The sequence below is a fragment of the Panthera tigris genome, chromosome E3, assembly GCF_018350195.1.
Source record: "Panthera tigris isolate Pti1 chromosome E3, P.tigris_Pti1_mat1.1, whole genome shotgun sequence".
Classification (NCBI taxonomy): Eukaryota; Metazoa; Chordata; class Mammalia; order Carnivora; family Felidae; genus Panthera; species Panthera tigris.
Window position 1 is genome coordinate 15,420,196 of NC_056675.1, and position 27,864 is coordinate 15,448,059.

Consider the following 27,864-nt stretch of genomic DNA (forward strand, 5'->3'; position numbering starts at 1 on the left):
ACTAAATCCCTAAGAAAACAATGTCACTTGGCAGAGAATGAAGAGAAATCTCAAAGTCCGTTGCAGGAAGTAGCTGATCTAGTGAAACCACCATGCTGAGACAGAGTTAACAGTTTTCAAACCCTGATCAGCATTCTAGGAGAGGATTTCTCAAGCCGATAGAAACCGAGAGGAAACAGCCCTTCGGGGTCGGCTGCTCTCCAGTAGGACTTTGAGAACAATTCCCAATCAGTACCTTTTGCCAGCTAAGGCTTGGGTATACGACTGAAAATCCAAAATCATCATTTAGGCTGAGAGTAGACTACATCTGATAAAAAGACAGGAACGAGTCTCACTAATCGAACTAGTGAGTTTGAGCCCTATGTTGGGCTCTGTGCTGAAAGCTTGGAGCCTGGAGTCTGTTTCAGATCCTGTGTCTCCCTCTCTCTCTGCCCCTCCCCTGCTTGCAGTCTGTATGTGTCTCTCTCTCAAAAAGAAACAAACATAAAAAAAAAAAAAAAAAAGACAGTAACTAATTTCTCTGGTGGAAAGGTGCCATCCATAATAAATGGAACGGGGACTAAGTGGGGACTTCCTGTCTGCAGAGATCTCCAGCAAAATCTCGGCCAGACCCCACCCACTGCTCACCTTCTCAGGACAAAAGTCAGGATTGCTCTGACGCAATTTGCTGGGTCTGCCTTTGATAACCGCATAGCAAAACATTGTTATCACCATCACGAAGAGGAAGTAACTGGTGTGCATGAGATGCAAATTTATTAATGAACGGTCATCCTAAATGAAGAGAATAAACCAGAAACATCTGCACTGAGTTACTGGAAGATTTTAATGCTGGGTTTCGGGAAACAGGGTTCATAACCTCCTGACTCGCCTAAACTTTAATTCTCAAACTGAAACAAGGTTTCTCTTTTTCTCTTCTAAACTATTAAAGCTGGGTCTAAGTAAAGATGGTATTCCTGGAACCACCCACTCCTTCCTAAGGCAGCCCCCTGCCCTGGCTTCTGTACTCCTATACTGCCCAGGAACTCAAGAATGCCCTGTCCCCATTTCCCCCCACCCCTGAAGTTCCCAGAGACCAGAGGCCTTAATCCAGACCCTTCTCTTGAGTCCTCTGACTGCCCTCAGGTCACATGGCTGACAGCCCAAGACTGTGTTCCTAATTCCTTGTCACTCCCCCACCAGGAAGGCTTCTCCCCTTGGGCAGCTTCATTCCTCTGCCTTTCTCCCACTTTTCAAGTCCCTGATTCACTCCTCTCTGACCTCCCACGTGCAGTCAGTCACCAGGCCTGCCAGCTGCCGCGTCCCAGCCACGCTTCCCTCCCTTTTCCTTCACACGTCTCCAGGCCTTGAAACATCAAGCCTTGGGCTCCATCGCATAAACACGTCATCAGGTGGGAGACCAGCCTTCCTAACACACTGCTTCACAAAGACCCTACAGTGTCCCTCAGCAAGGCATAAAGGTCTTTCTGGAACCTGGCCTCTGCCCAGCATCCAGCCTGATCTCCATTGGTGACTCCTTGCAGGGCCCCAGCCCACCAACTTCTACAACTTGATAAAATGAGATGTAAGAGAAAAGGACCAGGCAAAGAGAAAAGAAACCCACCTGACATATAGTGACCAGAACAAAAGTAAGGGCGTTTACAATAATCCGTGCAGTCTGTTAAAAGCAGGTTCAAGTCTAAGCAGGAGGCTAAATGAGCCTCCCATCCACTGGTCCAGATCCACTGGTCTTCCTCCTTATTAAGTAAGATCCTCTCCAGCTCTCCATATCTGGCCAAAGACTCAGCTCCTCCTATTTACTTCTACCTTTCTAAATTCCAAACTTGCTTATTTTGCTCAAATTGACGCTAACCAAATATTCTGAGTGGCGGTGTGACTGAGCAGACGGTATAAGCACCTCTCGTCACCCCCATGGGTCGGGCACACGACAGCTGCTCAACGAGTAACCGCAGCCGAGCAGCGCAGAAAGTGAGCAACAAATGCAGGGCTGGTTAGCTAAAAAGGTGGCCTATTTCCCCAAGTCTCTAGTCTCCCGACCCAGCTGGAAATCTAGAATGGCATGACTAAGCTAGCCCACCGAGGTAAAGAGGGCCTACACTAATAGTTCTCAGACGCAGGGACACACACACTACTTTTCTCACTTACATCCGGAACAATAACTGTAAGCTTGGGATTTAAAGCATGATAGACTTTTCCAATGGCCCCCTTGTAACACCAGAAAGGATTGTAATCTTGAGCGTATTTTGTGTTGGCATCTCTGGCAGTCGTGAAGATCTTGTACCAGAGCGTGGCATTGCTGTATGTGTCAGGAACACAGTGCGGTGGCTGCCTGCAGGGGAAGAGTGGCAAAGACACGTGCTCAGTGGCCTGAGACGGCTCCTCGTGTCTCCCCCGCAGCCCTGGCACAATACTGAGCACAGCCACATGCGTGGAAAGGAGAGATAAGAGACATACATTTAAGGAAAATCACATGATGTTTTTCGTTCACAGATTTCTAAAAAATTATTAAACACGTAACAGAATAAGAAATCGGCGTGTCACATTCATGAGACCGGTCGTTAAGACCTTTGCCTCCACAGGTCAGTCAACACGGTTCTCTCGCATACAACGTAGCCAAAGAGACACTTGCTCTTTTTAAGCCCGGTTTCTCAAATTATCTAAATTCTTAGTCACAACTGGAAGTTTTATGCACAGACGACTCCATTATATTATATATAATTGGTTATACACAGCCAATAGCAAATGTTTAACTTACCTGCTCTTGTCCTACAATCTCCAAATGTCTCAAATAGATAAATCACAGGATAACTATTCTTATTTAAAAAAGGGTTCATCACAGAATTCTTTTAACTAGGCTACGTCTTATGTATTTTATGTATCTATATATCATTGTATCCTTCACAGAGAAAGGAGAGGCAAAAAAACCCCCAAAACCTTAAAAGACCAAGTGGTAACACTGATAGCCACGCAAAAAATTCGAAGCAGAAATTTCACCAACAGAAACTATTTCACAGAAAATAAGATTCATTTATGCTCTCGATTTAAAAAATAACTCCTTCTGAATAACGGAGACCAAAACTTCACGTTTCGGGAAGCTTCATTATGTCATTCCGGTCACAGGATCAGCTCTTACTTATCTTTTCTGTGACATGCTTCCACCAACGGGAAAGGCAGCCTAAGAACATGGAACAAAAACCAGATGCTTTTACCACCTGCGGAAGGACTCACTCGCTCTTTAATACCTCTATGCAGAAGTTCTACCTGTAAGATTCCAAAGTCAACTTAAATAATCCTTCAGCCACGTCTGGCTGTGACAGTCCTACAGAGTAATTGACTGGAAGCCACCCTGAGAGTCTGCTGCTAAAGTGCCCCAGTCATACTCTGGTACATGGAGCTCGTGACACGCAACCACTGGGCCCAGGAAGCCACTTACACGGTGACGGGGAACACGCCGGGGTTGGCCGTGAGGGTCATGCAGGCTGTGAACACCACCTGCTCACAGTGACCGTGAAGGGCGCAGTCGTCCGAACTCCAGGCTGTAGGCAGGGTAAAGGTAATGTTTATCTCCTCGTGGGCTTCCCTGCCTAGGAAAAAGAAATCGGGGTGGGGGGGTGTTTGGTAAACAAAGGTAAGACACTCATATATTTGTTATGTTCTGGGATTTCAATGAATCCTAGAATCAAACCCACCCAGGAATCCCCTATCAGCCCACAGAAGAAACACACCTGCCTTTGTGGGATTTTAGGAACAAGAGTTCTGAGCCAGGCTCTGAGGCCTGCTCACCTGGTAGAGCCACAGCTTGGCAAATGGAGAGGGGCCGCTGTTTGCCAGCGCCTGGAGATGTCAGGCAAGGGCCTACAGTGACTGAGCTGGAAAGCTGGGGGCTGGGTGAGCCATGATCACCACCATTTTCGCATGTGAACAGCACTCGTACCATTTTCAAATTGCTTTTGTATGTGTTCTTTCACGTAAAGCGTGCCATCAGCCCGTGAACGTGACCACAGGAGTACTGATGTTCCCCTTTCACGTAGGAGCAGACTGAGGATCAGAAGGTCTAACGGACTTAAGGAAGGGCAGGGAACTGGTAAGGGCTAAAGAAGCTTAAACAAAAATGAAGGTCTTCTGATACCACAGCGGAAGGCCCACTTGATGCCCAGAAGTCACCCTCACCTCAGTCCCACGGGAGCAGCTCTCGCCTGTAAAACCAGCGGGAGGCTGCCAGGCACTTTAAGCTACCTGAGGACTTTAAGAGGCTCTTGGTAACAAAGAACCAAAGATACTTCTTCTAAGGTCCAGGCCTCTGCAATGAAGCCTTTCCTAATTATCCCAGCTTCCGCTGCTTCCTCAACACTCTCCTGAATCACTTAATAGTCTGTCATGGTCAGAGGACACTATTGGTCAAAGGGCAGTGCTCACTGTTCTGTAGATGTTTTTTTATTTTTTGAGAGAGGGTGCGCAAGTGGGAGAGGGGCAGGAGAGGAGAGAGAGAGAATGTTAAGTAGGCTGCACACCCAACGCAAAACCCAATTTGGGGCTTGATCTCACAACCGTGAGATCACTACCTGGAGCTAAAATCAAGAGTTGGATGCTCAACTGAGTCACCCAGGCGCCCCTAGGTGTTAATTTTTAATACTACTTAACACGCACTTAATATAGCATTTCCTTTGTGCCACGAACTATTGTAAGTGCCTGATGGATATTAACTCATGTTATCCTTGTCTCTTCCATAATCCTAAAATTCCAATTGGACAAAACCTTAGCCTTTTTCTAGTTCTTTTCAGCAGCTAGGGCTGAGCTAATGTAGGCATTCAAAAATTTGTAGACTATAACAATATTTATATTTGTAGACTAATAACAATATTTATAGTATGTACTGAAAACTCCATGATGAAAAACTTGAATAAAAATTTGCGCTTGTAAGTATTAAAACCAGAACGAGGCCTTAAAGTTGCTTCTCGGCTGCTTTTATTGAGCGCCTACTACACACCAAACACTTTAAGTGAAGATGTAGTAGAAATAGTTCCTTCTTGACTTCATTTAGTTCAAACTCAAGAAAAGGGGAGACATGCAAAAATAAAAATAGTCTGATGAGTAAAGACCACATACTACTAATACTCTGCCTTCGAAGAGTTGTTGCCTAAGAAAATCTGGAAGGAAAATGGCTACACTCACACACCTGAAAGTCCAATCTGATGCCCTAAAATGGTCGAGTACAGATGGGTGACATTGCGGGAGTACCCTCCAAAGGGCTTCAGCGGGTCCAGGGTTAGGGTGATCGCAACTGAGATGTTAACTGGGCCTGAATCCTCCAGGGCCTGAGGGGACTGTGTGGACGCTCTGGCCTGCCCGCTGGTCATTGTGCTCTCCGGAGCCGTGGTGTCATTTGTGAGGTGCTTTAACGTTTCATTCTCGGATACACACAAGTCCAAATCGTTAAACCGCAGCAGAAACGTGTTCCAATCCTGCAGTAAAATGCAACAGAGGGAAGTAAGTGTGAGAAAGTCGGAAAGTGCTGCCACCACACCATCTGGCCACGACCTGATGACCCCCCAGTGTGGTGTCACGGGGCTGCGGGGGAATGACACTTCTGAGTCACTCATTTAAAACAGCAATGACAATACAGCCATCAGCCTCTTGTGTTGGTGTAACAGTGGGGTTTCCAAATCACTCTCATATTCACAATCTAAAATATGAATCCTTAACCGGCATGAGATACTAAATATACCAGGAGATTAAACCAACTTATTCAAGAAACTGTGTAGAAAACAAACCAAAATAGCACATACTTATAGATAATGATCTAGCTTCAGAACCAAACCTGAAAAGAAAGCTTAAATGAAAGTAATAAAAATTAAAATTAAAAATTAAAAGCATTCATCCAAATTTAATTAGCCAAAAAAATAATCCATTATTTTTAAGATTTTGTTTTTAAGTAATCTCTACACTCAATGTGGGGCTTGAACTCACAATCCCAAGCTCAAGAGTCACCCGCTCTACCAACTAAGCCAGCAGGTGCCCCACAATTAGTTATTTTTTAAAAATTAGGCAGCCGTGGGGTGTCTTGCTGGCTTAGTCAGAAGGAAAGGCATGCAACTCTTGATCTTGGGGTTGTGAGTTCAAGCCCCATGTTGGGTGTAGAGATTACTTAAATAAATAAAACTTAAAAAATAAGTAAGTAAATACGGCTGCATTAAAGTAATTCCTCAAAAGGGCTATTCTATAATCTTGCTTTCTCTCTGTAGAATGCAAAAGTATAGTCAATACCAATATTCATGTGGTACTTCCCCCCCTTGTCATGGACTTTGGAACATGACCACCTTAAAACAGAACAATTTCAGAAAGGAAGAGAAAAGATATTATCAGGCTTCTCTTACGGTCTGTACTGATGATTCAAATCATAAGCAATTTTAAAAACACATACAGCTCATTATGTCATGATTAAACTGAAACCAACCTAGTAAAGTACCCACCTGGTTCTATTTTAATTTTCACAGAAATGCAAAGATGAACTCAGGCTGAAACAGTGACAACAAACTAACCTAGGCTGTCCGACAGAACTTCTCTGTCCCAGCAACATTAGTCTACAAAAAGTTGCCAAATGTGAAGACAAACCCAGTTACACTTCCAATTACTCTAACACTAGCCACTGATTAAAAATGCCACTTGAGGGGCGCCTGGATGGTTCAGTTGGTTGAGCGTCCGACTTCAGCTCAGGTCATGATCTCACAGTTTGTGAATTCGAGCCCCACATCGAGCCTGGAGCCGGCTTTGGATTCTGTGTCTCTCTCTCTCTCTGCCTCTCCCTCACTCGTGCTCTCTCTCTCAGAAATAAATAAACATCAAAAAAAATTTTTTTAAATGCTATTTGATATCCCTGACTCTCCTTCAGGGAGGCGGATTTGAGGCTTTCTCTCTCGTCCCTTCATGAGGCTACCTCTCAAAAAACCTTTTCCTTGCTGCATTAAATAAAAAGCCATCTGAGCAATCCTTGAGCAGTCAAGTGAGTACCTTTACAGCATCAGCGGATCAGTGCATGGTATTTAGTAAGACTGCAACTCGATGTATAAAATTACATTCTCCCCAAACCTACAAACTCAGGAGACCTGAGCTGAAATTGAACTGAAAATTAGAGCTGAAAATGAACATTCTAGTCCCATCCCTTCACACTCCAGACGTGAGGGAACTGAGGCCCAGAGCAACTTTAAGGACTCTCCAGTCCCACAGCTGAAGGCACAATCTGGATTAAGTTTTTTGATTCATAGCCCCAAACTTCTCCCATATTCCTCAGATCCTCATTTGAAAAGAAAAGCACTAAGTTAATCATAACCAAAGTTCTGCAGTATCCTGGCACTGCTCTCCTGCAGAGTTCAAGTCCATTTTGAACAGCTGGTCAAAGCCAATGTCAGGCTCCATTTTGATTATTAAAGACTAATTATCCAGGCTACCTCTTAATCACTTAGCTTGGCTGAGTGTTCAACATGGCCTTGGGCTCTGAAGAAAAGTAATGCCAGGATGCTGCGGAGCCCTGGCTCTGACTAGAATATTCATTTTCAGCCCTAATGTGAGTACAGCCTATTTGCACAACCTTTAAAGATTCAGAGTCAGAAAAGAGGGAAAACTGAGCCAGCCAGTAGGTGTCTTCTTGGTTAGAAACTCTTTGAAAGGGTTTCATGGTAGAAATAGCTAAAACTTGTTACCTAAACTGTGTGAAAGAGTTCACTTGTGAAGGTGGCCCTTCCTGTCAAGGTATTCTAGGATCTAGAATACCAGAGAGCAGAAAAGGCCATGATCCCCATTACACAGGGTAGAACCCTCCTCTTAGTCACGAGGCACACACAATGAGGCAACGCTGCAGTCTCAACCCCCACTCCCGCTCCTACTCCCACCTAGGAACACACCCAAGAAGAAAAAGGGTACGAGAAGGAACTCCGGGAATCTACGATGACAGGTACTCATTTGTCCTAAAAGAAACTTTATCCACCAGTAAATTCACCGTATCATTAATTCAGCATTATTTCTAACATGTAAAATATATTTATTAATAGGTACATTATCATTCACTTCTGTTAAGAATTGTTAATTTTGTATTGTTTTCTTTGTATTTGCAAAAATACACCTTTTAAGATCTGTATTATGAGTGTTCAAACTATTATATGCCTAGATTAAGGATTAAAGAGCAATACCCTAATAATGTATTTAAACTGACCACAACATAAAAATCTAGAAAGCAAGTTTGTAGATAACTGAAATTCGGCCTAATAAAAAAGACAAATATATTTGGAAATAAGACCCAGGTATTCTATTTCTTTAGCATCCCTTCTTTGGCAGTGAAAAAGCTATCGGTACAGCTAAAAGAAATTCCATGACATGTGGCTTCAAAATAACAAATATTTACAGTTTTCAAAAATAGCAATTAGCTAATTTAAGATAAATTTAAATTACTTATTATTAATTTAATAACAGCAAATATGTTAGTTCCTGGTCTTCCTGACACAAACATTTTTACAAATATATTTTCCAAAATACACGCTTCATTGCTGAAATAGTCTAACTGAAACTGATAGCATTATTTAAATCAACAGTTACCTAACTAGATACCTTCTAACAAAGTGAGTCACAGGGAAGACAAAAGATTGTGAATAAATGCTGCTCTTTCTCACTGGGTTAACATGTCCCCACCAAAGAAAGGTGTGTGGAGAGCGCAAGGGTGTTCTCCCACTGGGTAAGGTCGGGCCAGCCTGACAGGAAAACTTAAAATATACAATACCTCTGCCATTTCCGGTGACTTAATCTCCTTGATTTTGAAGAAATAGCCCAAGGTCAGGAAAGCTATTGCCATGGCGCTGACACTGATCATAAAGACCACAAGGGGAGGCCGGCTGCTGATGTACAGCTTCAGGTTCTCCAGGGGGTTGATGTTGAACATTATTCTGATCAGCTCCACCTAAAAGGGATTAATCAGAAGACTCACGGACTGACTCACCCCAAGAAACCCTATGATCCCCATTGTTGTTTCCTTTAATGGTGTTGAGGGGTGAGGGGTGCCCAGCTGGCTCAGTCAGTTAACCGTCCAACTCTTGATTTCAGCTCAGGTCATGATCTCGTGGTTCGTGGGTTCGAGCCTAGCTCAGCTAACAGCACAGAGCTTGCTTGGATTCTCTCTCCCCACCATCCCCTGTCTCTTCCCGGCTCGCACGTACATGTTCTCTCTCTCTCTCCCTCTCAAAATAAATAAACTTAAAAAAAAAAAAAAAAAGAAAGAAACTATAAAAGAAATGGCGTTGGGGGTAATGAGGTCACTCACTACTGAACTTGAGAAATGTTTGATCATAAATCCACTCCAAAGTCTAGAAGGCAAAAACACTAAATGTGAACTGTCATTATGTCAAAGTAGTAAGATATTGAAAGATACGCATTTCTCTTTCCATCTGAATCTAATTATTCTATAACGAACACTTACTCTTCCATAAACACTATTATAACAGCACTTGTTACTGCCACTTAAGATAATGCGGCACCAGGTCAGTAATATGATATAAATACATGCCAACACATACAAAAAGAAATTGAGGATGCGCTCGTTTCCTACCATCCAAAGGCTGACTTCTATTTGTTCAATTCTGTCCCGTTCACTGCCATACTCATGCCCATCCCAGTGACAGGCAGAGAGGCACGTAATAAATATTTAATTATACCACTCCCCTGCTTAGAGCCCTCCGAAGCCTTCCCACTGGACCTAGGATGAGATCGGTGATAGCTCCATGGCCCACAGGGTTTCATGATCCAGAAGTGGCACCACTTCCCCTGCTCCCTCCCTCACCGCGCTCTGGCCACACTGGCCTTGCTATTGTTTAGGATCACCTTGTCACTTTCTACAAGGAAGTCAGCAGGGACTCGGCCGGAGACTGCGCGCTGAATCTGTAGATCAGTTTGGGGAACGCTGCCATCTGAACAGTATTGTCTTCCAGTCCGTGAACCTTGCCATTCGTTTGGATTTTCTCTCATTTATTCCAAGAAGTTTTGTAGTTTTCAAAGTATACATTTACACTTTTTTTGCCAAATGTATTCCTAAGTATTTTATTCTTCCTGGAATTTTTGAACATGTCCTTTATGAAGGTGTTTCTCCCTCCCCCCCGCCCCACATTTTCCACGTTTGCTCTTTGTAAAATACAGGTTTCCACTCAATAGCCTTCCCTGACCACCCTCAGCCCCCCTTCCCCCCCTCACCTCTCAGTAACCCTGCGTTAGTCCCTTCACACTGTTAAGTGCCAGTCAAGAGTATAATTAATTTTCCACTTGTGTGTTGTCTCTCATCCTTGGTTTCTGGGCTCCATGACAACAGGAATTTTGCCAGTCTTGATCACTGTGATGGCCCTGGTCCCTGGCCCCTCAATCTGACATGTCATAAGCAATTATATACATGAACAGACTACAACACTAAACAAAGCAACTAAAAAAAATCTGTGACAGCTTTTAAATTTAAGAGCAAAAAAGATGGATCCACACCTCCTAAGAACCGACAGCAACCACTTGCAATAAGGCAGGCTGTGTATTCGTTCGCCCTCACGAAAATCCTTTAAGATGGAAAGTAATATCCTTTGTGCTCTCCCCAGAGGCAACAACCATGTATGTTCTGTGTACTTTTACTACATGTATATGTCTAATCAGATACAATTACTAATATTGCATACGAAGACTTGTGAAAAATGATATACTGACTATATCCTTCTGCTATTTTCACCCAACATTCGGTTTTGGAAGTTTATCTGTTCACCTATGCAGATCTAGTTACTGAATTTATCTGCTGTGTAATATGCAGCTGTAGCTGGGTTTGGCTGGACTGAGGAGCCCAGCGAGATTCTTCTTGGGTTGCCTCAGCCAGGGCCCTGCGGCAGGCACAAGAGCGGCTCTGACACAAGTAGGTCACAGGGTAGGCCCGTGTGCAACCTGACCTGGTCACACCAGACGGCTCTCCAAAGGAGCCATGCCGGTCTACACTTCCTCCAGCAATGAAAGGGCTTGCTCAGTTTCCCAACACTTGTACCAACACTTGATATTCTCAAGTAAACTTACTGATTTGGACCGATGTGGAATGTTATCTCATCATTTATTTTATTATTTTTACTTTAGAGAGAGCAAGCGCAAGAGGGGGAGAGGAAGAGAGGGAGAAAGAATCCTAAGCAGGCTCCACACTCAGTGCAGAACCAGATGCGGAGCTCAATCCCATGACCCTGGGATCATGACCTGAGCCGAAATCAAGAGTTGGACGCTCAACAGACTGAGCTACCTCATCATTACTTTAAATCGCATCTCCCTTGAACTGAGCATCTTTTCACTTCATCAGCCAGTTAGGTTCTTCCTAGGTAAACTGCCATTTACTAGTTAAGATGTTTGTCTATTTCTTATTAATGTTCAGGAGCTCTTTTTACATTCTGGATACTAAGTCTTTTCCAATTTTTTATGTTGTATGTAACTACTCCAAGTTTGTGGATTTTTCTTTAATGTAGTCACAGTATTCTTGCCATACGAGAGGTTCTTGATTTTTTTAAACAGCTTTACTGAGATATAATTCACATACCACGCAATTCAGCCATTTAATATATACAGTTCAATTCACAGGATCGGCAACGATCGCTATAATTGATTTTCAAACATTTTCATCATCCCATAAAAAAACCCCATACTCTTTAGCAGTAACCTCCTATTCCTTCCAGCCCTAAGGCAACCACTAATGAACTTCGTCTCTATGTATCTGCCCATTCTAAACATTTCAAATGAATGGAATCATAACACGTGGCCTTTGGTGACCTGACTTCTTTCACTTAGCATGATGTTTTCAAGGTTCATCCACATTGTAGCACATACCAGTACTTCATTCCTTTTTATTGCCCCAAATATTCCATTGTATGAAAATTTTTTTCATACATTTTGCTTATCTCTTCATCAGTTGATAGACATTTGTTTCTACTTTTCATCTATTATGAATGCTGCTGCTAAGAACATACATGTGTCTTGTGTGGACATAAGTCTCCACTTCTCTTAGCTGGATCTGTCCTATATACCCTAAGAGCGGCACTGCTGGCTCATATGGTAACACGTTCAACCTTTGGCGGACCTGCCAGGGTATTTTCCAAAGCAACTCCCACTCTGAATTCTCACCAGTAGCGTGTGTGTTACAATTTCTCCACAACCTCACCCACACTTGTTATTACCTTTTTTATTAGAGCCATCCTACTGGATGTGAGGTGGTATCTCGCTGTGGTTTGATTTACATTTCCTCAATAGTTGTTTAAGTCCTTGACTTTAACGTATTTAAATGTATCAACCTTTGCCTTTTATGATTATGTGTATGTATGTATTATTTGGGTATCTTTACATGTCAGAAAGATTTTTATCATTACTTTCCTCTACAGGGTTAGAGTTCCGCTTTTGACTTTTAGTGTCTCTTAATCTACTTGGAATTGAATTGGGATTCCAGAATCTAGGTTTCTCGTTTAGTCCTTTTCTACACAGGTGGTCAACTGTCCAATTCCATTACCTGAACATGGTTTTATATTGAACGTAGATTTCCCATGGATTTGTAATGCCGTCTCTCATATACATCAAGTTCCCATATGTGTGTGGGTTTGTTTCTAGGCTTTTTCTTGCGTTCCATCACCATGTCTGTATCTCCCACCTGTATGAAATCTTGCTAATACAAGAAGTCTACCGTTTTATTTTTATTCAAAATTGTCTTAGCTATTCTTGGCCCTTTACTCTGCCATATGAATTTTAGGTTCCAACTGTTAAGTTCCCAGAAAAATCTTGTTAAGATGTAAACGGGAATTGCACCAAAAAGACTATTAATTTAGGGAAGAAATGACATCTTTATAACACTGTGTTCCCTAATCTATGAACAGGTCTCTCTCTCTCTCTCTCTCCATTTTTTTGGGTCCACTTTTCTTTTTCAATAATTTTTAAAAACTTTCTCTTATGCATCTTGTTAGACTGACTCAAAAACATACTAATTTATGCTGCTATTACTGACAGTATCTTCTAAAAATTACATTTTCTGTTGTTAATGTATACATAAGAAAGACTTTGGTATACTGATCGTGATTCTAGACACATTGCTGAAATCTTTTAAATTCTAATTAGGCTATTTGTAGCTTCTCTTATTTTATGTAAACAGTCACACTACAAGCTAGTAACTGTTTCTTCTTTCCAGCCCCCATTTCATTTATTTTTCTTACGGTTTTGACTAGAATCTTCAGAGAAATGATGAACAGAAGTGGCAAGAGTAGAAATCCTGGCCTCATTTCCACCTTTAAAGGAAACACTTCACTATTAAATACAGTGTATGTCAAAGGTTTCTAAAAGAAACCCCTCACCAAGTTAAGGAAGTACTCTTCTGTTTCAAGTATGCAAACAGATTATAAACAAGTGTTACATTTTAATGAATGCTTTTATCTGCAACTTAAATTTTTTCCTTTAATCTGTTGACGTGAACTATGTTGATTTTTTTCATGCGGACTCATATTTCCACTTGGATAAACTTAATATGATCAATCATGATTTTTTAAAACTACATTGCTGATTTATGTTTGCTAAATTTTATTCAGACCTTTCAGTATCTACTTGTAAGTGAGATAAGAAAATGATCAGCCATGATCACACTCTCCCTGACTATATACACTCCTTGACTGGTAGGATGAAGTCATCCTAGTATCATAAAATGAATCTGTGCAGACACGTATTTTCTAGAACATATGTAAGAAATTAGCTTTTATTTTTCTTAGAAGCTTGACAGACCTTGACCAAAAAGACCACCTGAATTCACCAAGTTTTTGTTTGGTTTTGTATCTGGTTGAGCTGTCTTAAATGCTTCATCACAGTTTTAATGATGGCCAGTCTAGGTTTTTTATTTCTACTGAGTTGGTTTTGGTAAGATGTGTTACTCTAGGAAATTACTCCTTTGATAATTGGTTTTTAATATTTCTGGCACAGTATTATTTTGTGATTTGTTCAATTTTTAACTTACTTACAGTTATGTTTCTTTCACTACAAATGTTTTTGTGTGTTTGCCGCCTTCTCTTTTTAACCAATCTTACCATAGCTGTATTGCATTGATGTTTTCAAAGAACCAGTATTTGGTTTTGTAGACTGTGTCTAAATAATTTGTTTTCCATTTCAGTAATTTCTACATGTATTTTTTTTTTTTTTTAATAATTTCTCCCTCTGCTTTCTTTGGGTTTACTCAGTTTGATTTTTCCAACTTCTTCAGTTGGAATCTTAGCTCAGAATTTTTATTCTTCTTTTCTGAGATAAGCATTTAAGAATATAAATTTCTGCAACATACTCCTAAATTATGTTCATGCCCTTCCCACTACCACCAATCCAATCCATTAGCTAATCTCATTTTCTGTCTAAAATAGATCTCAGATTCACCCACTTTCCCCCATCTTCTTGTGAAGATGTACTAGCTCTCTACAGCCCTAAGACTTCTATATCCAAGTGTCTAGTGCATTATCTCTACACCTACACATTCCACAACATGTCCAAAACTGAACTCCTCTGCTTTCCTGCCAATGTAACTTTCCCCCCTGTATCCCCATCTCAATACAGATCTCTGGAAAACATTCTAGACTACTTGGCCTTCCCGCCATATCCAAGCAATTACTAAGTGCTAAAGATTCTATTTCTTTAATATCTCTTCCTTCCTCTTCTTTTCCATACTCCTTGGCACCGGCCCTTAGTTCAAGCCCTCATCATCGTTTTCTTATAACTATCACTGAGAATCACACCTGGATCTGCATCAAATAATCCATTCTTCACATGCTGTGAGAGTGATTTTTCCAAATGCAAACCTGGTCATGTTACCACTTAAATCTCTCAGAGCTCCGATGACCAAAGGATAAAAGTCCAAGCTCTTTAGAATGGCAGTCCACCATAAGCTAGGTCTTGCCTACTTCTCAACGATCTAACTGCTTGCAATTCCCAGGACATATTAGACAATATTATAGCTTCAAGCCTTTGAGTCCACTGGTCCTCCTGACCTTCATGAACCACCTTCCACTAGTTCACCTGCCTCTTCCAAGACTCAGCTCATGGGTTACCTCCTCTATGGAACCTTTCCTGGCCCTTCCCCGCACCCAGCCCCTCAGGAAGAAGCGACTAATTTCATTTATATCCCCTCACTATACTCTGCAAACTTCTCATATAGAAACTGAAACACCTCACTGCAACTGTGTGCATATACATCTATCTTCCGAACCAATCCGTAAGCCCCTCAACGGCAGATACAATGTCTTACTTGTCTCTCCATAGTCAATATCCAGACACAAAATAGGCTATGTTTTAAAATGCACAAGTTCATTAAATGAATTCATCAAATAAATCCAGACTTAAGACATAAACTAAAATAATAATCTAGAAAGTGATTATAACAAGATTGCTGGACACAAGGCCAATATACAGAAGTCAACTGCATTCCTATATAACAGTAAGAACAAGCTGAATTTGAAATTATAAACACAATACTTATATTAGACCCCCCAAAATTAAACACTTAGGTATAAATCTAACAAATATGTACAATACGAGGAAAACTATAAAACTCTCATGAACAAAATTAAAGAACCGAATGGAGATATTCCACATCTGTGGACAGAAAAACTCAGTATGTCAAGGTGTCAGTTCTTCCCAACGTGACTTATACATTCAACGCAATCCCAATAAAAAATCCCAGCAAGTTATTTTGTGGGTATCAACAAACTTTTCTAAAGTTTCTATGGAAGATAAAAGAACCAAAATAGACAATACTAAAGCAAAAAAACAAAACTGGAAGACTAACTCTACTTGACTTTAAGTCTTACTATAAAGCTACTGTCAGTAATCAAGACCCTAGAGTATTGGTCAACGGAACAAAACAGAGAGCTCAGAAACAGACCCACCTACATGTAGGCAACTGATCTTTGCAAAAGCAATACAATGAAGCAAAGCCACATCTCTTCAACAAATAGTGCTGGAACAACTGAACATCCACATACAAAAAAATGAACCTAGTGCTCGCTTCGGCAGCACATATACAAAAAAATGAACCTAGGGGAGCCTGGCTGGCTCAGTCAGAAGAGCATGCGGCTCTTGATCTCCAGGTTGTGAGTTCGAGTTCCACAGTGGGCGCAGAGATGACTTAAAAATAAAATCTTTAAAAAAAAAAAAAGACTCTAGACACAAACCTTATACCCTTCACAAAAGTGAACTCAAAATGGATCACACACCTGAATGTAAAAGCAAAACTATAAAACTCCTAGAAGATAACATATAAGCAAATACAGATGACCTGGAGTTTGGTGATGACTTTTTAAATATGACACGAAAGGCAACCATCCATGAAAGGAAGAACTGATAAACTGGATTTCATTAATGCTCAACATCACTGATCATCAGAGAAATAAAAACTACAATGAGATATCACCTCACACCTTTCAGAATGGCTAAAATCAAGTAACTTAATAAAAGTTATTAAAAATATTAAATAAATAAATATTTTTTAAAAGGGGGTGGTGCCTGGGTGGCTCAGTCAGTTAAGCATCCAACTCTTGATTTTGGCTCAGGTCATCTCACGGTTTGTGGGTTCGAGCCCCATGTCAGGCTCTGACAGCATGGTGCCTGCTTGGGATTCTCTCTCTCCCCTCTCTCTGCCTCTCCTGCACTCGTGCGTGCACGGTCTCTCTCAAAATAAATACACTTAATGAAAATTATTTTGAGAATGGCTAAAACCAAAAACACAAGAAACAACAGGTGTTGGCAAGGATGTGGATAAACAGGAACCACACTGTTCTTGCACTGTTGGTGGCAATGCAAAACGGTACGGAGGTTCCTCAAAAAGTTAAAAAATAGAACTACCCTATAATCCAGCAATTGCACTATGAGGTATTTAGCCAAATGATACAAAAATAATGATTCAAAAGGATACATGTACCCCAATATTTATAGCCGCATTACCTACAACAGCCAAACTATGGAAACAGCCGAAGTTTCCATAAACTGATGAATGGAAAAAGAAGTAGCATATACATACGAGGAATATTCCTCAGGGGTGCCTGGGTGGCTCAGTTAAGCATCTGACTCTTGATTTTGGCTTAGGTCATGATCTCATGGTTCTTGGGATTGAGCTCTGTGTCAGACTCCTTACAGGAGTAAGACATGGCAGAGCATGCTTTGGATTCTCTCTCTTAATAAATAATAAGTAAACCTAAAAAAAAAAATTTTTTTTTTTGAGAGAGATACAGAGTGCAAGTGGGGGAAGTAGAGAGACAGATGGAGACACAGAATCCAAAGCAGTCTCCCGGCTCTGAACTGGTCAGCACAGAGCCTGACGCGGGACTCGAACTCACAGACGGTGAGATCATGGCCTGAGCCGAAGTCGGACACTTAACTGACTGAGCCACCCAGGTGCCCCAATAAATAAACTTTTTTTTAAAAAAATGGAATATTACTCAGTCACAAAAAATAACGAAATTTTGCCATTAGTAAAAGCACAGATGAAGCTAGAGTATCATGCTAAATGAAATCAATCAGAGAAAGACAAATACCGTATGACTTCACTCCAATGTGGAATTTAAGAAACAAAACAAACAAGCAAAGGGGACAAAGGCCAAGAAACAGAACTCTTTAAAAAAAAATTTTTTTTAATGTTTATTTATTTGAGAGAGAGGGAGAGAGAGCACAAGTGGGGAAGGGGTAGAGAGAGAGGGAGACACAGAATCCAAAACAGGCTCCAGGCTCTGAGGTGTCACCACAGAGCTAGACGTGGGGCTCGAACCAACGGACTGTGAGATCATGACCTGAGCTGAAGTTGGACGCTTAACCGACTGAGCCACCAAGGCGCTCTAAGAAACAGACTCTTAATTATTAAGAACAAACTGATGGTTACCAGAGGGGAGGTGGGTGGGAGGACGGGTAAAATTAGGTGATAGATATAAAGGTGGGCACTTGTTATGATGGGCACCAGGTGTTGTACGGAAGTGTTGAATCACTAAATTGTACACCTGAAACTAACATTACACTACATGTTAACTAACTAGAATTTAAATAAAAACTTTAAAAAAAACCTAGGTTTCATTAAAATTAAGGATTTCTGCTCTATGAAAGACACTGTTACCAGAATGAGAACACAAGCACAGACTGGGAGAAAATACTGCAAAAGACATATCTGATACAGGACTGTTATCCAAAATATACAAAGAACTCTTAAAATAAGAAGAAAACAGCACAATTTAAAAACTGGCCAAGGATCTTAACAGACAGACATACCTCAAAAAGGAAGACATACACGCTCCTTATCAGGGAAATACAAATCAAAACCACACTCAGATACCACCTCACGCCAGTCAGAGTGGCCAAAATGAAGAAATCAGGAGACTATAGATGCTGGAGAGGATGTGGAGAAACAGGAACCCTCTTGCACTGTTGGTGGGAATGCAAATTGGTGCAGCCGCTCTGGAAAACAGTATGGAGGTTCCTCAGAAAATTAAAAATAGACCTACCCTATGACCCAGCAATAGCACTGCTAGGAATTTATCCAAGGGATACAGGAGTACTGATGCATAGGGGCACCTGTACCCCAATGTTTATAGCGGCACTCTCAACAATAGCCAAATTATGGAAAGAGCCTAAATGTCCATCAACTGATGAATGGATAAAGAAATTGTGGTTTATATACACAATGGAATACTACGTGGCAATGAGAAAAAATGAAATATGGCCTTTTGTAGCAACATGGATGGAACTGGAGAGTGTGATGCTAAGTGAAATAAGCCATACAGAGAAAGACAGATACCATATGGTTTCACTCTTATGTGGATCCTGAGAAACATAACAGAAACCCATGGGGGAGGGGAAGGAAAAAAAAAAAAAAAAAAAAGAGGTTAGAGTGGGAGAGAGCCAAAGCGTTAGAGACTGTTAAAAACTGAGAACAAACTGAGGGTTGATGGGGGGTGGGAGGGAGGGCAGGGTGGGTGATGGGTATTGAGGAGGGCACCTTTTGGGATGAGCACTGGGTGTTGTATGGAAACCAATTTGACAGTAAATTTCATATATTAAAAAATAAAAAAAAAATAAAAAAATAAAAAAAGGAAGACATACAGATGGCAAATAAGCATACAAAAAGATGCCCCACATCACAGGTTATCAGGAAATCCAAATTAAAACAACAATGAAATACCACTACCCTTCCTAGAAGGCCCAAAACCCAGAACACTGACAATGCCAAACACGGGCAAGAATGCAGAGCAACAGAAACTCTCATTCATTGCTGGTAGGAATGCAAAACGGTACAGCCACTTCAGTAGTTTGGTGGTTTCCTACAAAACTAAAACACACTCTTAACCACAATATCCAGCAAGTGCACTGCTTGGTACTCGCCCAAAGTAGTTCAAAACTTAGGTCACATAAAACTCTACACATGGAGGTTCACAACAGCATTATTCATACTTGCCACAATTTGGAAGCAACCCAGATAGATACCTTTCAGTAGGGCAATGGATAAACTGTGGTACATCCAGACAGTAGAATATATTATTCAGTACTAAAAAAGAAATGAGCTATCAAGCCATGAAAGCCAAGGGGGAAACTTAAATGCATATTACTACATGAAAGACGTCAATCTGAAAAGGCCACAAACCCTATGATTCCAATGATATGATATTCTGGAAAAGGCAAAAGTATGGAGCCAGTAAAAGGATCAGAGGCTGCAGGAGGGAGGGAGGGATGAACAGATGGAGCACAGAGGATTTTTAGGTCAGTGAAAATACTCTGTATGATCATGGACTCTGAATGACAGTGATGGAGGTTCACCAATTATAACAAATGTATCATTCTGGTGGGGGATGCTGAAGGGGGGAGGCTATGCATGTGTGTGGGATAGTGTTATACAGGAAATCTCTGTACCTTCCTCTCAATTTTGCTGTCACCCTAAAACTGCCTTTAAAAACTTGAGTCTTTTTTTTAAAAAATAAAAACAAAAAATGACATTAGTTAGGTTAAGAATCCTAAGATTGAGAAACAAAAACATCAACAGTAAATGAGAGTTCCATAAGTTTATTTAAAGTTATAATAAGCTCTTATATATGTTTATACAGTTTATTAAGAGATATAACAAGCTCTTATATATGTTTATACAGTTTATTAAGAGAAAGACAAAATCTGAATCACATATAAAAATAAATAGGAACCATTCACCACCTGGAACTACAATGATAAAACATCTAGAAAAGTACAAAAATCTAAAATAAGTTCACTTCTAGAGAAAACTAACAGTCATTAAAACCACGTCACACCAGAATGTAAACATCTATATATCAACATAAATACCTACAAATCAGCAAATATCAATATAGCTAATTTAATCAGAGAAAGTTCCAGGGGAGGCCAACTGTATTCACTTAAAAGTGAAAGACTTTCTTTTTTAATAAAACAATTAAAAGTCAAATATTTCACAAACTTGAAATTCCTTTCCTACCGTTCACCAGCATTTTCAAATAATTAACAAAAGCTAAACAAATGTATTTCCTCTGGAAAGAATTAAAAGAACATTTCTATGATCTTTACCATAGTAAATATCACTTTTAATTAAAGAATAGGTTAAGTTCTGTATGGGGTTAAGAAACGTACATAGAGAGAAAGCACACTATCTGGCCCCTTTTCCTAAATTCATCCCAAGTCCAATTAGAGGCTTTCACAAGGATAAAGAAAGAAACCACCAGGGCTGTGAAGCTGCCTCTTGGGAAAAGTCTAGGGACTTAAGGTACGCAGAACACAGCCAAAATGCAGTTACATGTGAGAGTATGTGACCGAAGTCCATTGACGGAGTACCTAGAGCTCTGAGACCAACTGAATGACAACACTAAACATCAGGTGGCAATTTAAGTAGGCAAAAGGCAATACCAAGATTATACTGGAGTTACCTCGAGCAACCCACAAGTTAGGAGAAACACCAGAGTTACTTTAAAAGAAGAGAAGAGGAAAAGAGCTGTTAAACTTTCTAGAGATGAACTTGGCCACACGTATCGATAGCATTACAACCCAACATACTCTTATCTGTGCTGTTCAACTTCTAAAAACTTCACCTGAGAAAACAATACTGAAAACAAAGATTTAACTACTAAGACAGTTATCTCAGGAGTGTTTAAAATAGTAAAAAACGAAAAACTAGATACCCAACAACAGCAGAGAAATGGTTACAGCATGATATATCCCCAGCAGAAACACTATGGTCATTAAACACACAGCAGCTAAAATAACATACACAGAATGAGGCTATTCAGGTTTTTTAAGTATGAGAGTTGGTGCACACAAGTACCCATCCGGGAAAAAAAGACAAATAACATGCCCTCAAATGTAAACAATAGTGGTTCCCTCTAGCCACCTAGGGTAGGCTAGCCAATCTAGGGTAATCCCTCAGATTACATAGATCTTTTTTCTTTTTTAAAAAAATTTCCATCATGAATATATATTCCTTTTGTAATACTTTCTAACAATAAAATTTATAAATGTAAATAATCTTCAATAGATCCTGCTGGTCTCGTGGCCAAAATAAAACTTCCTTAAATCTTAATTCTCTTCATTTTCTTCATTAATAAAGGTGAGAAATAGGAGAAAAAAACCCCAGAACTTTCTTAAACCAAACTAGAAAAAAAAAAAACAAAAACAAAAACAGAAAGCAGGACAGTCCTCTAGCACGTCCTGGTGCTAAAGAAAGGCAAAGCTTAACTTGCAGTCATCTGTACTCAGAGGGATCTGTGAGAAACCAAGAATAGCAAACAATATTTAGGTGAGGCTCCTGCAGACAACCCAGTACTGTGTGCTCCCGGGGCAGGTGGGCACAGAAGTTCTCCAGACAGGCATGGGCCCCTCCATTAGGGCAGAGGTTGAGAGGCCAGTGGAGGCCACAGAGGGGAGGAAGTGACCATGAGCCAAAAAGGTGCCCAGGATGGTGAGGTATCCTGCAAGTGTTTCAAGAAGGAAGAGGTACTGAGAAGTAAGTATTACGATTAAGAAAAGAAAGGATCTCTGAGCCTCTCTGCGCTTTAAAAAATACTCCAGTGAAACTAAGCTTGCGTAATGCTCCACCTGGCAAGATCACCAGTGACCTCTAAAACCACACTCTGGCAGGGGGAAAGCAAATGGTGAGGAGAGAAGAACAAGGATGAGGAGACAGACAACAGGTGAACACCACGCCTCAAATGAAAGGGACAAGAGACACTGGGTAAGAAGTGAGGAAACTGACACATTTGTAACCAGAGAAAAGCGCCACTAAAAGAGGAAGGCTGCCCAAGGGGCCAGTGACAGCTGAAATATGCAATTTTGTAATTGATTATAGTATCTTATTAGAAAGGAAATTAACACTGACCATGCCAGATAAGGAGCCTTTCACAGGGTCTCCCTTTCTCCAAGTATACCACATAGCTACTTGCCCAAGTTTAAAACTACAATCTAAAACTCGAATTTAAGATCTGCCAAACCACTACCTGTGACCCAGACCAAAAAGTTCACTTTACGTGAACAACAAAACCACCGTTCATTTTAAACTAGATTTTCGACCTCAGGCCAAATGGGAAATTCCTTAAAACTCTCCTATAAAGTCATGTCCTTCTCAAAGTTTGAAAGTGACTAGGAGGTGGGGGCTGGGGGCAATGCCAGGGGAGGCTTGGAGAGCCTGCTGTGTGTGCCCACCCCAGGAAATACACCGCTCTTGTGCTAAAAGAATATCAGGAACTCACCTCCATGTGGGAGAGGGGCCCACTTGGTTTATTGTGGGTTTTTTGTTTTGTTTTTAATGTTTATTTATTTTTGAGAAAGAGAGAGAGAGCATGCAGGGGAGGGACAGAGAGAAAGGGAGACAAGGGATCTGAAGCAGGCTCCATGATGAGCTGTCAGCAGAGCCCGATGCCGGGCTCAAACTCCCAAACCGTTAAACCGTGATCTGAGCCGAAGTTGAATGCTTAACTGACTGAGCCATCCAGGTGCCCCAGGGCCCACTTTGAATGTAAAAATTTTAAAAATATCCTGAACCTAATAAAAAGCACTAATGGATGTGAAACTAGATTATCCAACACTTAGCAGAGATGAGGGCACCTGCTAATATCAAAGAAACCTGTGCAATCTCAAGCACGCAGCCACCATCCTTGAAGCAGAACAGACCCTCAGAGAGGCAAATTAGTAGTGACGAAGACGGGAAAACTTCCAGGTCTCCAGTGAGGTCTCAGTTGGTAAAGCCAAGCCAGAACTGCAGTCCTTAACTCCCCTCCCTGCAATATTTGACACAGACACAGTGTCTTCCACCTCCAGGACATCAATCACCGGGCTTTCCTTTTGCTTAACTGGCCACCCCTTCCTTCTCCCTCTTCTTCAAGAGCTGCTTCTCCCCCTGAGCTCACGGCTGGGCCTCTGCTCAAGGCACACACACTTATTCCCTGCAATTTTCTGTATCTATCCCCGTGCCCAGACCCAAACATCCACATACAGGAGCTCTGTACTTAGCTGACCCACAGGCACCTTGAGCCAAGGTCAAAACTTCTCCAAAGTCACCAAAGCCGCTCCTCCTCATAATGAAAGACACAGCCATCTAGCCAGTGACCACTGCCAGCCATTCTTGATTCTCTCTCTCTCTCCTATAAACAGCTATCAGTTACCAGTCAAGCAGTTCCCACCTTGTAAATGTCTCTAACAAGAGGCTGTCCTCCTCCACACACCCCGCCCCCCTGCCCCCCCATACTGCCTTCTTCAGCCAAACTGAAAGCCAGATGTATCCTGTTCATGTTGCCTCTTGTTTCCATGATGTTTCTGCAGTTGCTTAACAAGAACATCTAACATAACTGCTCACTCTTTACGAAAGAGGCACCCTGAGGCACCCTGTTTAGGAGTTTTGCGTGTATTGTATATGATCCTCACAATATCTGTATTTCGCAGAGGGGTAAATTAAGGCATAAGAAGTCAGCTAACTTCCCCAAGGTCATACAATAGTAAATGAACCTGGATTCAAATCCAGTCAGCCTCCAGAACTGGTGCGTCAACCAGGAAGCAGACTACTGCCTCCCAATAAATGTTACGGGTTCAGATTAAGAGTCAACCCGAGTCAACCCCACCAAATGAGATGAAAACCGAAGAGTATCCATACAATTTTACAATTAAGACATCAGTAGTTTTGTAAGTGAAACCCCTTTAAGATGATGTGATAAAGGCAGAAACCAGATGCCAAAGGGCTAAGGAGAGAGTATCATTTTTAACAGCTACTACTTAAAACATGCCCTGTGCCAGGCACCATGCCAAGTACATACACCATACTTTTTAATCCTCACAACGCTGCCAGGTAAATGTTACTATCCTCATTTTACAGATGAGGAAACTGAATCAAAAGAGGTTAAGTAATCTGTGCTAGGTAATAAGTGGCAAGAGAGAGATTCTGACTTAATTCTTCTCACTCTAAAAGCTGTGTCATCAATCACAATACCAGGGTTGATAAGTAGGTTTCAAGTCTAATGCCAAGCTGAAAAGAAACAAAATTTTCTTACGCCATGGCTATATAAGGTGTATCTTAGTCATAAAAGCACAAGACTGATTTTTTTTGAAGTTTAAAATGGTTAACTTATTTTCCCCCTCTTTAAGCAAGGCAATTCATAGCTCACAACTGTCATCAATCAGAATATAAAGCAAAGATGAGTAGAATCTTCTCTCAATGGTTTCCTGTTTCTCAAGCTAATACATTTCATAGTGCAGAAAAGACTTTCACAATAACTCACAACAAGTTTAAATGATCAAGATAAATTACAACAGGAAGCATAAAGTTTTAATGCATTTTAGGCAACACCAGTACTCGAATAAAGACAAAAAGGAACAACATGGGCTGACATAATTACATGTTTGTAACCAGACTTAGTTCCAAAATTCAGACTCTAGCTGTATTTCTACTCACTTATAATTAACAAACGCATGGCTCCATTTTCAAAGGCATAATATAAAATCATGGTAACTTCCAACATGCCTCCCTCTCCTTTTAAAAAAATTAATTCACCATAGTTCCAAAACGGAAAATAACTTATCTTTGTTCTTTAGTTTTTTTTTTAATTGTTGAGCATCTTAGAAACCAAATTTAAAAGTATCCCCACATTAAAGTTTAATGACTTGGAGTTTAATTAACAGATATTTAAAAAAACAGATCATGAGTGATGACAAGATTAAATCAACACTAAAAGTTCAATATGAAATTGTAACATCCAAACTCAGTGTAAAGACTGGCAGATGTTGTGAAAACAGCACTTTTAACCAAACAGCGTAAAGGCCCAACCAAATGACCATAATTCATAGACAGTCATCACCAAAGGTTGATGTACACTCCCAGGACTACATTTAGGTATGGAATTATACACAGAGAGAACTACAGACCTCTTGTCAAATTTATTCAATCTGTACCAGGGAAGGAGAATTTAAAGATTTCCATATTTATCAAAATGAATCCAAAATGGAAAATCAATTTGCTAAAAACTCTTATCTTTCCTCCATTCCTTTTTTTTAAGTCACTATGATACTGGGCTCTTTTTTTTTTTTTTTTTTTTTTTTAGTTTCTACTTAAATTCCAGTTAGTTAACATACAGTGTAATATTAGTTTCAAGAGTACACTACACTGTGATTCGACACTTCCATATAACACCCAGTGCTCCTCACAAGCGCACTCCTTAATCCCCATCACCTATTTCACCCAGCCCCTACCCACCTCTCTTCTAGTAACCATCAGTTGTTCTCTATTAATTAAGAGTCCATTTCGGGGTGCCTGGGTGGTCAGTTACACGTCTGACTTCGGCTCAGGTCATGATCTCAGTTTGTGAATTCCAGCCAGGCATCAGGCTCTGTGCTGACAGCTCAGAGCCTCAAGCTTATTTCGGATTCTGTGTCTCCCCCTCTCAGCCCCTCCCCTGTTCGTGCTCGGTCTCTCTCTCTCAAAAATAAACAAACATTAAAAGAAAAAATTAAAAAAAGAAAAGAGTCCATTTCTTGGTTTGCTCTTTTTTCTTATGATCATTTGTTGTTTCCTAAATTCCACATAACCTTTTTCATTTTAATAAAATGTCATAGTAAAATACTTTTATAAAGGCTGTCTTACATGGCAATGGGATTCTGCAGCATGTTACTGACAAAAAACATCCCGCAGATTGGCCATCCCTGTACTACGACATGCTGTGTCTCCTGTAAAGGCCACTCTTTTTCAGATGCATGTCTATAACAAGGAGACAGAGCAGTGGCTAGAAAGGGAAGAAGAGTCTAAAAGAAATATCAAAAAGTTAAGATGGTGCAATCCTGAGAGTGTTTAACGAAAGACTAAGGTTGAAGCCAGTGAGGTCCTGAGACTAGTCATAATGTTGCAGAGCAATTACATGGCATCCTAATTGAATGGCTTCAAAGGTCTTCCACAATACTGTGTAAGAGAAACCAGCCACATCTCAGTGAACTAGACGTCAGTAAAAACACCCAGGGGATGTCTGGGTGGCTCAGCTGGTTGAGCGTCCAACTTCAGCTCAGGTCATGATCTTGTGGTTCATGAATTCAGACCCATGACCCTGCGTCAGGCTCTGTGCTGACAGCTCGGAGCCTGGAGCCTGGAGCCTGGAGCCTGCTTTGGATTCTGTCTCCCTCTCAAAAATAAACAAACACTGGGGCACCTGGGTGGCTCAGTCCCTTGAGCGTCTGACTTTGCCTCAGGTCATGATCTTTCGGTTCACGAGTTTGAGCCCTCTGTCGGGCTCTGTGCTGACAGCTCGGAGCCTGGAGCCTGCTTCGAATTCTGTGTCTCCCTCTCTCTCTGCCCCTCCCCTGCTCGCGCTCTCTCTCTCTCTCAAAAATAAATAAACATTAAAAATAATAATAAATAGATATGTAAACATTTAAAAATTAAAACAAAACACTCAGGAATTGGCTTAAAAGCCTGCCATTCATCAATTGGCAGTAGCCAGAGTGGCAAAGATCATACTAGAGCCGAGTTCCCACAAACTAAACACAGGCACAGAAACAACTTGCAGACACTAAATTTAATTTCCTGACTGTTAATACCAGACAGGAATCACAATCAGCATCTTTTTCATTGTCCTTAAAGTAAGTTAAGCACTGCTTTGTGTCATTGTCTGAGTAACAGAACAAAAGAAACCCACCAAATGAAAACAATTCTTTAGAACTCAGAAACCTACCAGAAGCCAGACTGGGTAGCCAGTGCTTTTTCTGTCTTAGAAAAGCATTTAACCCTTCTTACCGACTGCCTCTGCCACTGCTTCCAGGTTTCTACTGCCCAGCTACCTAGCCTGAGTGCTGTTCCAACACCTGGCCCTAGCTTTTTCATTTCCCAGTTAATTCGGACCCAAATGCTCAAGATCTTTTGAGGTCCACCTCAAGGGTCACTTCCTTTATGAAGCCTAACCATAACAAAAACCTCTGATAGTTATCTCCACGTGGCCATTCAGTCCTGCCACTTTTATGAGCCTACTGCTTTCTCTAAGTATATTCCCTGCGGGCAGAAACTGTATTTGCACTTAGGTCTTGTCTCTCTTCCTTGCAACAGCTGCCAGCTGCCCTAACACAAGGATGCTCAATCAGCATTTGGGGATCTCAGTACCCAGACGTGGGTGGCAGGCAGTCGGCTTCCAGTCCTCCCACCTCAATTAGGCCACAGAAATTCTTCCTCCACCTTTACTAGGAAGTCAGCACACTGCCTCCTTATCCCAGGGAGTAAAGAGCTTGCAGTCATCAAGTATATCTTAGCTGCACAACGGTCTATTTCCTTTCCTTAAATCAGGAAACTGGAAGGTGTTCTTACCCTTCAAGCAATTTCATCTACACACA

The 27,864-nt window shown here is 41.1% G+C and overlaps 1 protein-coding gene across 2 annotated transcripts in view; it reads right to left on the bottom strand.

Annotated features, from left to right (window-relative positions):
- The window catches only part of TMEM248 (transmembrane protein 248), a 41,310-nt gene that overhangs the window by 2,881 nt on the left and 10,565 nt on the right, over positions 1-27,864 (bottom strand). For both annotated transcript variants that reach the window (XM_042971292.1, XM_042971293.1), the window contains exons 2-6: positions 8,765-8,941; positions 5,174-5,459; positions 3,431-3,581; positions 2,143-2,326; positions 628-771 (exon numbers count right to left, since the gene is read on the bottom strand). In XM_042971292.1, coding sequence (XP_042827226.1) covers positions 628-771; positions 2,143-2,326; positions 3,431-3,581; positions 5,174-5,459; positions 8,765-8,941 — 942 coding nt within the window. The remainder of the gene's footprint in view (positions 1-627; positions 772-2,142; positions 2,327-3,430; positions 3,582-5,173; positions 5,460-8,764; positions 8,942-27,864) is intronic.